The sequence below is a fragment of the Mesocricetus auratus genome, unplaced genomic scaffold, assembly GCF_017639785.1.
Source record: "Mesocricetus auratus isolate SY011 unplaced genomic scaffold, BCM_Maur_2.0 Super-Scaffold_100010, whole genome shotgun sequence".
Lineage (NCBI taxonomy): Eukaryota > Metazoa > Chordata > Mammalia > Rodentia > Cricetidae > Mesocricetus > Mesocricetus auratus.
The window spans coordinates 61,712,922-61,729,205 of NW_024429194.1; the positions used below are offsets into that span (position 1 = coordinate 61,712,922).

Sequence of the window (16,284 nt, forward strand, 5' to 3'; positions counted from 1 at the left end):
TAATGTTCCAAATAGTGAGAATAATAAGGGGAAATCAGTTGTAATTTACTCAAAAAGCTTTCTTGTGTTCTTTAAATTACTGCATGCCTGTTTTGACTCATTCTCAAAAGAAGACTGAACAAGATTCACAAATATGAGTACAGTGAGATTCAAGTGTATGAATAAGGTGAAACCACCAGCTTCAAAAACATTCAGTATCACAAGCAATAAAAAAAGTCAAAATTGGACCTCAAGACCAAATTAGAAAAAATAAATGAAGCTAAAGCATTTAAAAATAAATTTTATTTAAATTAAAAACAATCTTATTTTATATACCAATCCCAGTTCCCTCTCCCGTCTTCCCATGCCCCCACCAACCCCTCATAGCACCCACCCTCCAAACCCCTGTCCACTCCTCAGGGAGGGTGAGGTCTCCTATGAGGGGTCATCAAAGTCTGTCACATCATTTGGGATAGGACCTAGGCCTTCCTCCCGTGTATCTAGGCTGAGAGAGTATCCCTCCACAGGGAACGGGCTCCCAAAGCCCATTTGTGCACTAGGGATAGATACTGGTTCCACTGCTAGAGGTCCCATAGACTGCCAAGGCCTCCCAACTGACACCCACATTCAGGGGGCCTGGTTCCATCCTCTGCTGGTTCCCCAGTTGTCAGATAGGGGTCCATAAACTTCTACTTGCTCAAGTCAGCTGTCTCTATGGGTTTCACCAGCATGGTCTTGACCCCTGTGCTTTGGAGACTAGTCTATGAATGGCTCTCATTCAAGGGGAAGAATTACAGAAAACTACCAAAACAGAAAATCGCGTAAACTTCCCTGTGATTCCTAAACTTTTATCTCCTGAAGCATGAACCTCTTTACCTGGTGAATTTACAAACATGACATGATTTAGAATCTGATGAAAACTCTGAACATGAATTAGATTTGTATCCTGCAGAAAAGGATTCAGAGACAGCACCAGGTCTGCAGGTGACATTATTGCAGTCTTGTGATTCTGTTACAAGATCCTTTGTTTTAGACCTAAAGGGATGAGAAAAGCACTAAGATCAAAGGAGCAGACAACAGTGAGACAGACACATAGCACTATGAGGGAAATAAAACCATCAGTTTCACAGTCAGTTAACTGCAGGTACAACAAAAACAAAAACAAAGAAATGAAAGATCCACAACAGAGGGGTAACATAGCAGGTGCCCGTTTGGACATCCTTCACTCCAAGGCATATATTTTTTTTCCAACCAAAAAATTAGCAATTCAAAACTATGGACAGATAAACAGAGAATAAGAAGTCTTGATCATACACAATAAATGCAAGAGAAATCACCAGAGGGAAAAAAAACACACACACACTGTCTGGGTTCTACTGATTTGAGTAGTTCTCTAGCCTGAAGAAGTATGAAGAGGAAAGAGAAGAGGAACCAGAACATTTCCTGATCTCAGAAAACAGCCCAGGCCTTATATTTGATATGTATCAAGAAAAAGACCATGACCTAGTTAGATCAGATAAACAACTGAACCAAGCAGGGAGGACAATTACACTCAGGTACAAGCTCAAACACCTACGGAAGTCATTTCCTGTTCTACCCTATTCCCCATCTCAGATGAACTTTAACTAGAAAAGCTAAAGGGCTGTTTCAGTGTTTCCCCTCTAATGGTTGGGGAAGATAAAGACAGTGCACTATCTGAAGGAGGATGCAATCGATCTGACGAAAGACAACACAAGGAACAGGCTGCTGACAGTGAAAGGGAGGCGGAGGAACTGTCAGTCTCATACACTAATCCAAGCCATAGCGGGGAAATAAAATGTGACTCAACCAAAATGAAAGGCATGTATCCAGAGGAAAAGATTGCAGATGAAATACCCTATTTGACAAATGTTGCACTGGATATTAATATGAGCGTCAAGATAGAAATGGAAAAAGCCATGTCCAGCAAAAAATCACCCTGTTCTGTACCAAAGAAGTCAGAGATACTGCTTCATGAGGGGAAGGTTACTTCAGATGACATCAAAGAAATTGATCTTCAATCTAAAGAAGAAAGGGAAAATGATGCTGACACATTATTTAAATCATTCCCACAAGACAGCCAACATTTTGTATTTTGTTCACATCAAAGCAGGGATCCTAACTCTCATGAATTAAGAAAACAAAGAGGGAGGGCCATTCTGTTCACTGTGGAACAGGAAATTCCACAGCCAAGTCAGTCAGCAGGTCTAACACAAAGAGAATGTACCATGTGTACATCAAGTTCAAAGGTTCCTCCCATACAATCACAAGAATCATAAATAGATGAAGTTAACACTGATAGAACAATATATCACGGCGCTGCTGATGGGACTCATGCACAGAAACTGAACAGTTGGAATAGATTGGAAAGAGAAGGGTTTACAAATGATCTACAAGCAACAATCACAGAGTCTTTGAATATCTCAATTCCTGATGTACTGAGATCTAAAAGGAAAAGCAGAGTATCTACATGCAAAGCCTTACAAGGTAGAATGTGTTCAACTGGTATAACTATGAAAGGAAGGAAACCATCTGTCTCAAAGGTACTAACTATTTCACAGTGTGGTCACAGAAAAAAATCTACTTCCAAAAACATTGAAACCACAGATTTCTGAATTACTTATACATTCTGCTGTCTTATCTGATAGTCTTAATATAATAGTATTGAATAATTCATCAACAGAGAAAAATGAAATACTATTAACCCAGGAACTGGCAGCAACAATGTTAGAGCCTTTGGGTTTCTCCACACCTATGTCAAAAGAGAGAGAGAATTTAAAACTCATGGACAAGGGAAATGAAATGAGTAACAATAGTCTATCTGTCAAAACGAGGAAGGCAGCAATCTCCCAGACACTTATTACTGCAGGATGTGGAGCACCAAAACAAGGTGAACACATGGAAGGTTCGTCCCTAAATGCCATCTTCTCTCCTATGCCTGTGTTTCTAGATCTGAACACATGTGGTGGAAGACAAGATAGGGGTATGATATGGACAGTGAGATTTAGTCCTGAGCTTCATGACCAGTCAGAACACAAAGAGAGAGATTGGTGCACAAACTACACAGACAAGGACACAGCCTCAAATGGCACCAAAGATGTAATAGGTCAAAGTGGTGAAGAGGGCCCACTGACTTTCCAGCACTTCAGTATGGCAGGGCCTAATTCTGTGCAATCTGGTTTACAGCTGGTTAATTCAGCAACTTATCCAGAGCTAGAGAGAACTCTAGCACAGCCAGCCAATGTGAATAATCTACAAAGTATCATGGTGGGTGTAATGTCTCATCTTCTAAATATGGAGGACTCTGAGATTAGATCCATACCATGTAATGACACCTAGGATGAAAATCCTAGGATAAAACGTGACTACCCCATTTCTAAACAAAAAGCATGGACTTTAAAGGACTTAACATCTTTGCAACCTATACAGGAGCCCACCCTGTGTCATCTGAAACCAAATGTGAGAGCTGCACGTTAGAGTTTCCAGGAAAAAGAGATATGAGTCTAAAGGAAGACAAGCTTCAAGGCTGCTTAATATTGCAAGGCATTATATGAGAGTCCATCGAAAGAAAAGTCACCATAATAGTAAACACCAGATGGAAAAGGCTGAATGTGTGGAAGAGGCGCTGCTTTATGCCACTGAAGATGCTGAGAGTTGTCTACTCAAATTCATAACTGATGAACTGTTACTTGACACAGCAGCAAGGACTGCTTTTTCTAGCAGAATACCTCAAAGATCAATGGCAGAGGAAAAGTCAGAGTTCCACGCAAACTTAGCCACAACTTTCTTGGGACCTTACAATTTTTTTATATCTGTTTTATCTGATTTAAGCCAGGTAAACACAGTAAAACTATCCAAAAATGAAGTTGGGAGGCCAGGGCAGTCTATGGGGCCTCTGAGAGTGGAAGTAGTATTTATCCCTAGTGCACAGACTTTGGGAGCCCATTCCCTATAGAGGGCATACTCTCTCAGCCTAGATATATGAGGGAGGGCCTAGGCCCTGCCCCAAATGATGTGATAGACTTTGAATATTCCCCATGGGAGGCCTTACCCTCCCTGGGGAATAGGATGGAGGCTTGGTGTAGGGCATGTGAGGACAGGAAAGACAGGGAACTGATATTGTAAAATAAGATTGTTTTTAATTTAAATAAAAAGAAATTATGGTTAAAAAAGAGATTTTCAACTATGAAGAAATAGAAGCTATCAATTTCAAAGATAATTATTGCAGACCACAAGAAGAAATTTAAACTAAGAGCCAAAAAGAAAACATAACTGATGTACTTCTAAACACTATTCCCTTCATATTAACTAACTAATGGGGGAAGTACATTTAAAACAGAGGTAGGCTTGAGAGTATCAAAGTTTACCCATACACAGCCAACATATGGGGAGTCATCAGTTAAAGACACAACAGAGTATGATGATTCTTTTGATAAAGGTGGGTCCCACTTTTTAAAGGAAGCTAAACTACATTTTGGGCAATGCTGAGGAGAGACACAAGAACTGGTAATAGAATCTGGTCCATTTTGTACAAAAAACTCAACAGTAAATGCACATCTCATAAAGTAACCCAGTCTTGGGGAGTCAGAAGGAATGCTTTTAAGATAATATTTACCTCAAAGAAGTCAAATTTGTGAGGCTCATCCAGAAATTAATGTAAAAATAGAACACAACAGTACACAAGTAAGCCTGAAAGATGCACTTTCAAACACGGAGAAGCCCTACAGATTCTCAGAAGCCAGTGAACAGTAACACTACCAAACATGGAGTAAAGAAAACTGGCCATTCTTAAAAAAAAGTCTTCATTTTATTTGACAGGAATTGTCACTTCTATCGCCAGGCATTTAGTTGCTTCCAAAGAATTTAGAAAGCATATTGGTAGTAGGAGAGCAGCTGACCAGTCAACTCATAAAGGTATATTTCATAGATGATGAAGGAGTCAACAGATTTGCAGTCACCTCATGATGGAGACCATGCTGCTGTAAACATAAATGAGACATGGGATTTTAGAACCTTAGAAATAAAAGTAGATAATGGTGAGGTAAATACAGATATGTCTATATATCTATGCCAATTCAACATATAAAGACAGAGACATCACATGACATGCGGGATATGTATGAGAAGTCTGCGAAAGAAAATCGACAAAGCAAAAGTGAAGAGGAAAAAAGAGTTTAGACAGCTGCCATTTGGAGCAGATCAAAGGAGGCCACCTAATCCTTCCAAATCAGAAGGACTTTCTAACAACACAGCGCACTGCAAGGATATCATGCTCCAGAAAACAGCTATTTGTTTAGTAGATCAAGAAGGAAATGCAAAAGTTGGAGTTTAGCCAAGGGGTTGTTCTTTCCTCTAAAATACATACTCTTCAAATCGAAAGGCAGAACAATGAGTTTTAAACAGGTTGGAAAACAAAGTCCAAGTCTTTTGCCCATCCAAAGAAATGGAAAAGCCTATTATCTCGGGACCTACATGGAGTTCTTCTGCCAGTGACACTATCTATCCTGAAACTATAAGACAGAAAGATAAGGCAAAAATATCACATGTGAAAAGTACTGTGTGTGCCAAACAAATAAATCTGAAGGCAAAGAAAATACCGGTTCCTCTACTTCTTGGACATAGGGACAGAAGCAATAAAAAAAGAACTGAACGTAGCATGCAGCACAAGAATACATTAGAGCTGAGGAGAAATATAAAAAAAAACTGGTTCTAAAAGCTAATTTTGACTTTATATTACCAGTGTACGGTGGTGGTGCACACCTTTAATCCCAGCCCTTGGGAGGCAGAGGCAGGAGGATGTCTGTGAGTTTGAGACCAGCCTGGTCTACTGAGAGAGTTCCAGAACAGGCTCCAAAGCAATACAGAGAAACCCTTTCTTGAAAAAAAAAAATCTTACCAGTGTAAAAACTGGAGAAAGGCAAGTTGAAGGAGACAAAAAACATTCTTCCATAAATAATTCTGGCAAATCATCCAACCAAAGGCAAGCGTCATGATTAGGGTGTGTTGGTTTACCTAGGAAACTAGAAGAAAATATTAAAGAGACACATGATCACTATACTTTCAAGGACATTCACCAGCAATTTACACAAGGATTTTGGGTTAAGTCAGAAGAAATTAAAGAGCATCACTCTTGCAAATTAGAAAATTTACAAAGATGAACTCTGAGTTAATTTCACAGAAAGATAAAACTGATAACCTTGGGTAGCTACCTCAAGAAGTAGAGGAGGAATAAAAGTCTCCATTAACCCACAGACAGCCTGCAACAGGAATATCCCCTAAAGCAAGGGATGTGGAGAACCAGGAATGATTCTTCAGACTATGAAGGGATTTCATCATCCTGGAATGACAAATGAATTTATAACAACAAAAAAAGACATCAAACCATCAAGTTCAGAGAATAGGAGGACTGAAAATAATGGATGACCCATTAGTCCAAAGGAATCGTTGTCTATCCCCAGGCTAATGGTACAGCAACAAAATCTTTTCACAGATCTTTTGGGATCCATTCCCTCTCATGTACCATACCAACCTCATACTGAAGAGCAAAAGGAAAGCATGAAAATAAGTGACAAAATCTCAAAGAATTCAACTCAACAGCTGAAGAAAGTCTCAAATGCGGAATATATTTCAGATATGGATCACATTCCTAGAAGTATTGAAAAACTATTCTTGCTTGTTAAAGAACAGGAAAAGAGGAGAAAAAAGTAGAGCGGGTAAAACAATTGAAATAGTGGAAGGCATAAAATTAAGAATCCCATTTCGTTTCTAAATTATTCACTATCTGGAACACAGTTTATCAACACAATAAAGAGATGGGACAGAGGCAAACAGGAGTGTGGCCACATTGTGGAGACAGCAGCAGTTGTGTGTACAAGGGACAAGCATAGACTGTGTTTACACACATGAGCTCACTTTTAAAGTTATACGTCACAACAAAAGGAGAACAACTTTCATGGAAAGTGTCCCGTATCACAGAAGGATAAAAAGGAAAGTGAGGAAGATAGGATATAGAGCCCACAGCTATAGAAAGGAACTAAGACATTAAGAAACAGAAGGAGCTATCCCATGGAAACACTATGGCAGATTTACTTTGGAAGGGTTTTTGTGCTCCTGGCTACATTGCATCTCAAACTAAAAATCTTACAGGAGTAAAAGAGGGGAAAAGAAAACCATGGGAAGGCTATATATTCCTCTACTGCTGAAGCTGAAGAAAACATTGAATGAAGCTAAAAGGTTATCTGTGCAGTCTACTGACAACAATTCAAGCACTATCAGAAAATCAACACAATATACTATAAAGCAAAAAGAACACCAAGTGCTTTTACTACCTTTTACCCCACAAAATAAAGATCAGTTAATGACTGGCCAACAGGTAGAGGAACCTAGGCATATCAACTTCAATGCCCATTTGGCAAAAAAAGCATGCCATGTCACGTTTCCAGAGACTGGGGAAACCAATTACAGTAGGCTTGAGGGTCAAAGATCCAGAGCAGGCACAGAACTTGAATTCTCCACTGGACAAAGAGTAAAGTAAGGAGTCATGAAAGATTCCACCAACACGCTCTTTTAGTTCCACCCAGAAGAGGAGGGCCTGAAAAAATGAATATTTTAGTTCCAAAGGACATGCCATATTTCTTATGGAGACAGATACTTTCCTGAAAAAGACATGTAAGGAGCTTAAACAAGAAAACACTTTGAGGGTAGGCTTGGGACCTGTTGCCTGCCCAGTTATGGAGTCCTAGCACTTAGAAAATACAAAGGTAGCCAAGGAAGTGGGTATGTATAATAACATAAAGAATACTCCCCGTCTATCTGACACAGAACTGGGTTCCAAAGCACAGGCATTTCTCTGTACAGATCTAGAGGATCCATACAAAACAGGGCCAGCTCAAAGGGGCCCGTGCAAAGTCAGGTTACAGGCCTCAAGTCGTTCTGAATTCTGTACCTTGCCACAAGAGGGCTCCTTTTCATTTAAAACCAAGCTTGAGTACAACAAGGAAGGACAGTGGTGACTGTGCCTTAGGTGCCAATATGAATCTCAAGGAAAAAGAAAAAGTTGAATCAGCTGATAGTCCATTAAAATTAAACAGACAGAAAATGGACATTTCAAAAAAAATTGAGGGCAAAACCTATTTTTACCCAGAACAAAGAACAAAATCTGTATTTTTCAAAAAATCTTGTATATTATATCAACTTCAGGGTGAAAATACACAGAAACAAATCTCGGTAAAAGCAGCACTAGTGAAATGGTAGAAAAAGCATCTAGTGAAGTTAAGATTCCAGAAGATCACTCTCCAAGTTCAGAAGGAATTAACCTGCACACTAAAGGAGGAGCAGATCATTGAGAGAGTGCATGCGAGGCTTTTCCAATGTCTAATACAGCTTGATGGATATGCACTGAGGTGCAACACCACAGGTAAAGAAAGCATTAAAAGCAATAGACAATCTGGACTATCACACTTTAAATACAGAAAAGGGAGAGCATCACAGCAGGGTAAAAGAACAAAACCAGTAACATTTGTTACTTTCCCTGGAGAATTTGGAGGAACATATCATGTTCCCAAAATTATTCTTATATCCAGCCACATTTAGAGTCCCACACAAAGGAAATCTGGTCAAAAGTAGGCAGTGTCAAGCGGGACAAAGGAACTAGAATTGTTATCTAAAGATCAACTAAGTACAGTGTGTGAATGTAGACCAGAGTGGATTTTCCCCTCAGCTATTCTAGATCAAACAAAGGAAGGAGATATAGTGCTGCCTTTAGAGTCAGGCAGTAAAACTATAAAATGTCCAAGCCTTTTGTAATCTAAAAGAAAGCAGTTATCTGATGGGGTACAAATCAGTAAGTCAGTGTCAAACGATAGCTCATCCATGCCAAGAGTCAGGAAAAAGGAGCCATGAAAAGAAAAGAAGGGAACAGAAGCAAGAGGCGTGTCTACCTAAGCTGTTCTTACACTGCCTTTCACTAGCATGCGGTTTTTGCAAGAAAATGAAAAGCATAAGTGTAACATAGAATGCAGAGTTATAAAAGACACAACATGCCCTGAAAGAAAAGCCCTAAAATGTAAGAAATTAGTACGTCCACATACTAGTTCTTCTGAATATACCCCAAGCGATAAGGCAGAACTGCAGTGCTACCAAAAAAGAGTAAATGATATGCATAAGACATGGACAGGATAGACCAGGTTCAGCTGTAATGATAGCACGTGCACCCATCTCTTTACCTCACTTTAAATTGGATAAAGAGAAAATCGATGTGCTCATTTCAAGAAATGTAAGATAAGAAAAACATAAACCACAGGAAGAAAAGAATGGCATAAAAGGAATGGAGATGAAGGGAATAATAGGCTCTAATATTACCTTCAAGACAGAGGGATTATCACTCTTATCCCTCCAGTAGAAAGAAATTAACTTTACTGTCTGACTCTAAAAAACCACAGGGCAGGGAACCAGAAGGGCTCTGTAAATCAGATATGAAACCAATGAGATCTTTTATTTCATTACCATCTCTATTGCATTCTAATTTGAATTGAAGAGTAAAAGTGAGAAAAAATAAGTCAAGACTACTAAAGAGCTGCCTCCCACCACTAAAGCCCCTGATGTCACTGGAAGGAAGAAAAGTGCCATTTTTAAAGTCATTTAGTAGAGATAATTTATGCAAGATAATAGAATTAAGTACCTTCCACAGAGGAAAGAATACAGGAATAATATACTAGATTTGAAAGATATAGTAGGCCTCATCTGTATTGCTTAAAGGGGAAAAAAGTTACCTTTTAAATGCTTACTACATGGAAAGGAACAATGGTAGAATAGTAAAATACAAAAAATTATCCAGGGCAATAAAAATCTAGATGTAGTTCAGAATAAACCTTGGGATTCTGCTCCTTCACCATATCTGGAATGGAACCCTAAAACAATGGAGGCATACTTACAAGGAAAAACAAAGTTCTGCCTTGGATCATTGGCACTGTCAGAATTATTATCTGTAATAGGAATGTGTCAGGAGCCAACTGATGTTATCTCAAGCAGTATTGAAAAAGCAAAACATATACCACCGAAACATAGGTTGCAAATAGCTCCCAAGGAAGTGGTGCATTCCAGGAGACTCACTTTGAGACAGAAACTGTCTTCAACATCACAGGAATTACAATTTGATATTGAAGAAAAAGCAAAAATGATGCAGAAAGATAAATTAAGAATTGGACAAACTTTCCATATATTCTTTTCCTTACTCTGAAGGTGGACATAAGCATAAATGGAGAGGGTGCTATGCAAATAACCTGATCTTCTAGTCATCACCCACAGCTCAAAAGACCATTGTACATAGAAGAAGTATATATACAAAGTATATATACAAAGTCTAACTTTGAACCCATCTTGAACAGTGGAAAACATTCCATAGAATATGTATTCCAGAAAGAAGAGAATACAAAACCTGGAAAAAAACATGCATTTGAAAGAAAACCTACCAGTTTCACAGAAAATTCAGTTAAACTCACAGAATCAATAACAGCATATGGTTTAACTTTTTAACAAAAAATTAAAGATGAACTAAATGTGGTTGAAACCAGTACCAGCACATGGATACCTTCTCCTTGTTTAAAAGAAACCATCCTGAGTGAGGTAACCCAGTCGCAAAAAAGACAAACATGGTATGTACTCACTCATATATGGATTTTAGACATGGATCAGGATAGTGCCAGTTTGCACTTCCACTGATAGAGAGTCTGGGAAACAGGAAAGAACCTAAAAGATATGCATATATGCATAGTACCCAAGAGAAGAGGATGGAGACAAGATCCCCTGAATGGATGGGGAACACAGCAAGGAGTGGGGGGGAGTGGGACCTGGGAAGAAGAGAGGGGGTGAAGAGGAAGAGAGTTGGTCATGGGGGAAAAGGAAGTTGAGGGGTGGTGGTAAAATAGGGGGAAGAGGGAATCATAGGATCGAATACAGATCAGGCACCAGAGCGACCTCGAGTGATCTAAAGGGATACCACCAATTGGCAAGCTAAGCAATAGTGGAGAGACCACCTCGAATGCCCATTCCTGATAATGAACTTGGTGTCTATAACCATCCGGGAGCCTTCATCCTGTGACTGATGCAAGCAGAGGCAAACACACAATTAATCGCTGAACTGAACCCGGGGAACTCAGTGACAGAGAGAGAGGAGTGATGAGCAAATTGGCAAAGAATGGGCTGGCAAAACCAGCAGAGACAGCTGATCTGAACAGGGGAGAGCTCTTGGATCCCAGACTGACAGTGGGGAGGCCAGCATGGGACTGATCTGGACCCCCCAGGTGTGAGTGTCAGCCAGAGGGCCTGGGCAACCTATGGGGCCCTGGGCTGTGGATCGGTGTCTATCCCTGGTATACAGGCAGTCTTCGTGTGCCTGTAGCACAAAGAGGGATGCTCTCTCAGCCTGGACTCTTCGGGGAGTGCCTGGACCCTACCCAGAGTAAAATGACAGACTCTAGATATCCCCTATGTGGAAGAATTGTAGGCTGAGTATCTTTTGCTTTGTGTCTGATATCTACTTATGAGTGAGTAATACTACATTTGTCTTTCTGAGTTTGGGTTACCTCACTCAGGATTTTTTTTCTAGTCATGTCCATTTTCCTGCAAATTTTAGAATGTCACTGTTTCTTACCACGGAGTAGTACTCCATTGTAGAAATGTATCACATTTTCTTTATCCATTCTTTAATTGAGGGACATCTAGGTTGTTTCCCAGTTCTGGCTATTACAAATAATGTTGCTATGAACACAGTTGAGCAAATGTCCTTGTGGTGTGAGTATGCTTCCTTTGGGCATATGCCCAAAAGTGGTATTGCAAGGACTTGAGGTAGGTTGATTAATTTTCTGAGAAATCATCATACTGATTTTCACAGTGGCTGTACAAGTTTGAACTCCCACTAGCAATGAAGGAATGTTCTGCTTATCCCACATCCTCTCTAACATAAGCTTTCATTAATTTTTTTATCTCAGCTATTCTGGTAGGTGTAAGATGGTATTTTAAAGTAGTTTTTATTTGCATTTCCCTGATGGCCAAGGATGTTGAGCAATTGCTTAAGTGCCTTTCAGCCATTTGAGAATTCTCTGTTTATATCTTTACCCCAAATTTTAATTGGATTATTGTCTGACAAAGGGCTTATCTCCAAAATGTACAAAGAACTCAAAACTAGTAATCAAAATACCAAGTAATCTGGTCATCAGTTCTTTAGGTGCCTCTAATTTAGACAAAGTAGAAGTAGCTAAAACAGAAGTAACGCAAAGTCATGTGCCATATCCTATGCCACAAGAATCATCACCTGTAGGCCATTTCTAACCATGAGAAGAAAAGAAAACTGCATCTACCATAGGAAGAAGAGGAAATACAAACATCAGCAGTTGATGCTTTGACACACTCCAATGGCCCAATTTTCAAGGCAAAGACACCTGCACTTTTCCGTGTGTCCAGTGTGAATGAACATAGAAGCCTGAGCAAGGAAAAGTCTCAAGGGTGGAGTAGTAATAAACACACAGGACAGAAATAGGGAAGAGCAAGACACCCTAATGTGGTTGTAACAAAAAGTGATGCTTCTGCATCAGTGCCTATAGGGAAAGAAGCATCTACAAAGCAAATTGCTAAATGTGCAAAAAAGAAGAAACAATATCCAGCACAGGAAGAAGTAAAAACCTCAGTCACAGATGGTTCTGCACACTCCAGTGGCCTAGTTTTCAAGGCAAAGATACCTGCACCTCCTCATGTGTTGAAAAAAAACCTGTGGATTTGGCATATACAGTTGTAGCATTGTCCATCTCACAATTGCAACTCAATAAATTTTCAGGTGCACAGATAGCAGATAGAGAAGTTTACAGTGAAATAAAGTTACTGAAAGAACACGTGCCACAGAAAGAAAAGAAAGGTGAAGAAAAGCATGTGGATGTAAACAGTATAATGCACGCCAATGATATATACATATTGGAAGACAAAGGAATCACTTATTTTACCTATACGGAATTTGAGTAACCTCCAATGGAAAACTAGAGAGTGAGGAGAAAAAGTTGAAGAAGATCAAAGTGAGACAGGTGTAAAGTTAACTAAGAAGTTGACTAAGACATCCACTGCTATGTCTCCCCAACCTATCCTTATTGTGAATACCATGATCAAGGAAGAATATACACCAATGTTAACAAGATCCTCTGTTTCCTTGGGATACTTCCAGGAATCATTAGATTCTGAAGGAGGCATTTACATGCAGCCAATTACTGGAGATATTTCAATTAGTCTACAAAATGAAAAACAACATATGTCACAGGAAAGAAAAAGCTGGAAGGCAAATAGCAAAGATCATAACTTGTAACTGTCAAGAAACAAAGTTGCTGGAACTTCAAGATGAACAAGACTTAGTGCTGATAAATTCTCTCCTTTGTTACCAGATCTGCTCCATCCCAAATTCTCTGAGAAAGTAGAATTCAATGGCATAAAACTAAGACTTAGTATTTCTGCATTGCAGAGACAATCAACTAAAGCAGAAACTACCTAGAGAGGCCATTGTTCAAAAACAGCATGTACCTTGGTCAGAAGAGACATATAGAAAAGAAATAATAGAAAGGCAAGGCGCAGATATAACTTTGAAATCACAGAAATTACTTCTGATCCAGGAGCTCCATAGAAGAGAACTACACATGCATATTAACTTACCCAAACCAAAGGAATAAGGCAATAAAAGTGAACCTCAAGTTTTAAGAAAAAAATGTATAATTCTAAAGCTTTTCCAACCTAGGTTACCTTGTGTAGAGGTGTACAAATAGATGAAGAAAAGCTAGAAAGTGCACTATCTTCCTCACTCCCACAAAAGTTTCCGGCATTATCAGATGCAGAGAAGATGGCAAACAAAAAGGCCACATGTAGTCATGTCAGAAAAGGCAAACAGTATATAAAACAGATAGCAAAATCAGTAGACTTGACAATTGGGGTACACTGCAAAAGGACAAAGGTCTCACCAATTTCATATCTCCTTTATACAAAGGATTTTGTCCTGAGTATGAAGGTATTGAAGGAAAAAGTACACAAAGATAAAAGTGAACCAACTGTGGTTGCAACATGAACTTCCTGTCCATGCCATCATCACCTTCTAGGTATTCACAGGACAAAACACAGAAAGGCACAGCAAGAGTTACAGGACACTCACCCACAGGGAAATTTCCAGGAAGCATCAGGGAACTGCAACCAGATAGTCAAAGTTGATAGTAACTGTATGGTTAAGGCAGCAGAACACTATATGCTACACAAATAAGCCAGGCCACAGGAGCCAAAGTCAGTGACCAGTGCCCATCAAATAAGTGAGCACAAGTTAAGTCAGAATGTGAGTCAGTCCCCCCAGATCATAAAATTAATCTCAAAAGATTAAGTACCATTGAAAAGGGGGAAGGGTTTGCCAGAAAAATGTGAAAAAGAACCTTCAACTAAACTTGGAAATTGGAAGAAGGAAGATGAAATCAAAGATAATTTAAGTCACAAGTCCTAAGTTTCCTGATTATCCATCCACTAGTCGCTCAAGGAAACCCTGACCACAAGTGGCACCCTTGTATGTTCAAAAGGACCTGTGGCGCAGAGAAGACAGGAGACTGGCTCAGGTAAGTCTATTAAGCTGAAGAAAGATAGAGTAATGCTACAATAAACAAAACGTTAACTCCAGAAAAGACATCTCAAAATAAGGAAGAACATGGGGCTCAAGAGATGGCACTGTGGTTAAGAACACTAGCTAGTCTTCCAGCGTTCCTGAGTTCAATTCCCAGCAATCACATGATGGCTCACAACCATTTGTAATGAGATTTGGTGCCCTCTTCTGACCTACAAGCATACAGATACATGCAGACAGAACACTTGTATACATACATACATACATACATACATACACACACACAAGTAAATAAGAAAATGTTAACATGAAAGAGAAAGCCATTCCTCACTCCAAGAGTGAACTGCAGATAAAGCCTTCCCCTCTTCTTAATGCAGTTTACAGGAAAAATGAAAGGATACCTTTACAAACAGGTGTGGACAGGAAAACTGCAGTGCATATCAGCAACAAATGCAGTCAAGGGTACACATGAGAACTACAGAATTTAATGCGGCAAGAAGGAAAGAAGACCCACCACCAATTGTTCTAGAACAAGAACAATATGATCGAGCATTGTCTCAGAAGTCCCATGATTCCATACGAAATCTCAACACCTGGAAGAAAGGGATGAAACAGACACAATCTCTGATGTAAATCTGAAGCAGAAAACACTAGAAATGGACATCAACTATCCTAACTCTATCAGAAAGATAGAGTATAGACCTTGAAGAGGACAAAAGAGATATGCAGAAGAGCTGTGTTGTCAATCTGGAGAATAAAGCCAGGAAGAATACCAGCAGCACTGCAAGCCATGCTCTTCCTCCAAACAGAGGAATCTGAGATCAAGACTCAGTTAGTCACTTCCAGAGAGAACAACTACCCATTCCAGGAAAAGCTTAAAAAGTAACTAGAGTTATCTACTGCAAAGCAAAACCTTCAGGGACAAAAATATCTTCAAGAAAACAGTCTCAATTCATTGTATGCCTACATTCCTATTTGTTCCAAAAGCCAGAAAAGCGGTTGACAGTAACAAATTTGAAAAGAGAACTGAAACCCAAATATTTAACTATGAGAATCCCAAAACACCCAATTTCAAAGATACTTGGTATCATAGGATGTGGTAGTCCAAACAGTAAGAAGAAATTAGAATAGGCCTTCAAACAAACCAAAAACCATGGTTCAAAGTAGTAAATATGCCTCAGGGACCATTATCAGAACTTTTTGTCTTTCCATGCTAAATCCACCTTACATTGAAGGAACAATAGAATCGAAGACAAACCCAAGAAGGGAAAATAGTCTGTGATTCTCAATTCCAGGAGAAATTGCTAGATGATAAAGACATTAAGGACATCTTGACAATTGTAAAAGAACTGAGTTTTACAATCCCATTGCTGCAGGATTCTCAGCCCTTTGTGGGGAATAATCAGAAAAGGAGGAAACTTACTGATGTAGAGCCAGAAGTAAACCGTGAATGTGAAACAGACAACAACTTATGTTTATAAATAAGAGAAGGGTTTGTTTCAGGGAGTGATGACTTAAATATCATACATAAACCCTGCCATGAATACTACTGAGTAAAAAGAAATACAAAAAGACACTATAACATCCACAGAGTGCACATTTGAAGATATAAAGGACACTATAGAAACTCATTTGAGAAGTACCCTGAGTATAAATGTCCT

General features: G+C 39.3%; 1 protein-coding gene and 1 pseudogene across 1 annotated transcript; both read left to right on the forward strand.

Moving 5' to 3' along the window:
* Positions 1–1,060: 1,060 nt before the first annotated feature.
* LOC121142964 lies at positions 1,061–2,276 on the forward strand. The gene has a single exon (XM_040754230.1). It carries the CDS (start codon positions 1,644–1,646, stop codon positions 2,274–2,276), a length of 633 nt encoding a protein of 210 aa, XP_040610164.1. The 5' UTR covers positions 1,061–1,643.
* A 2,417-nt stretch (positions 2,277–4,693) lies between these two features.
* LOC121142965 lies at positions 4,694–10,542 on the forward strand (annotated as a pseudogene).
* Positions 10,543–16,284: the final 5,742 nt, after the last annotated feature.

Bases quoted from the DNA above. Each gene is read 5' to 3' on its own strand.
- LOC121142964 (XM_040754230.1), top strand. From the start codon at position 1,644: ATGGTTGGGGAAGATAAAGACAGTGCACTATCTGAAGGAGGATGCAAT.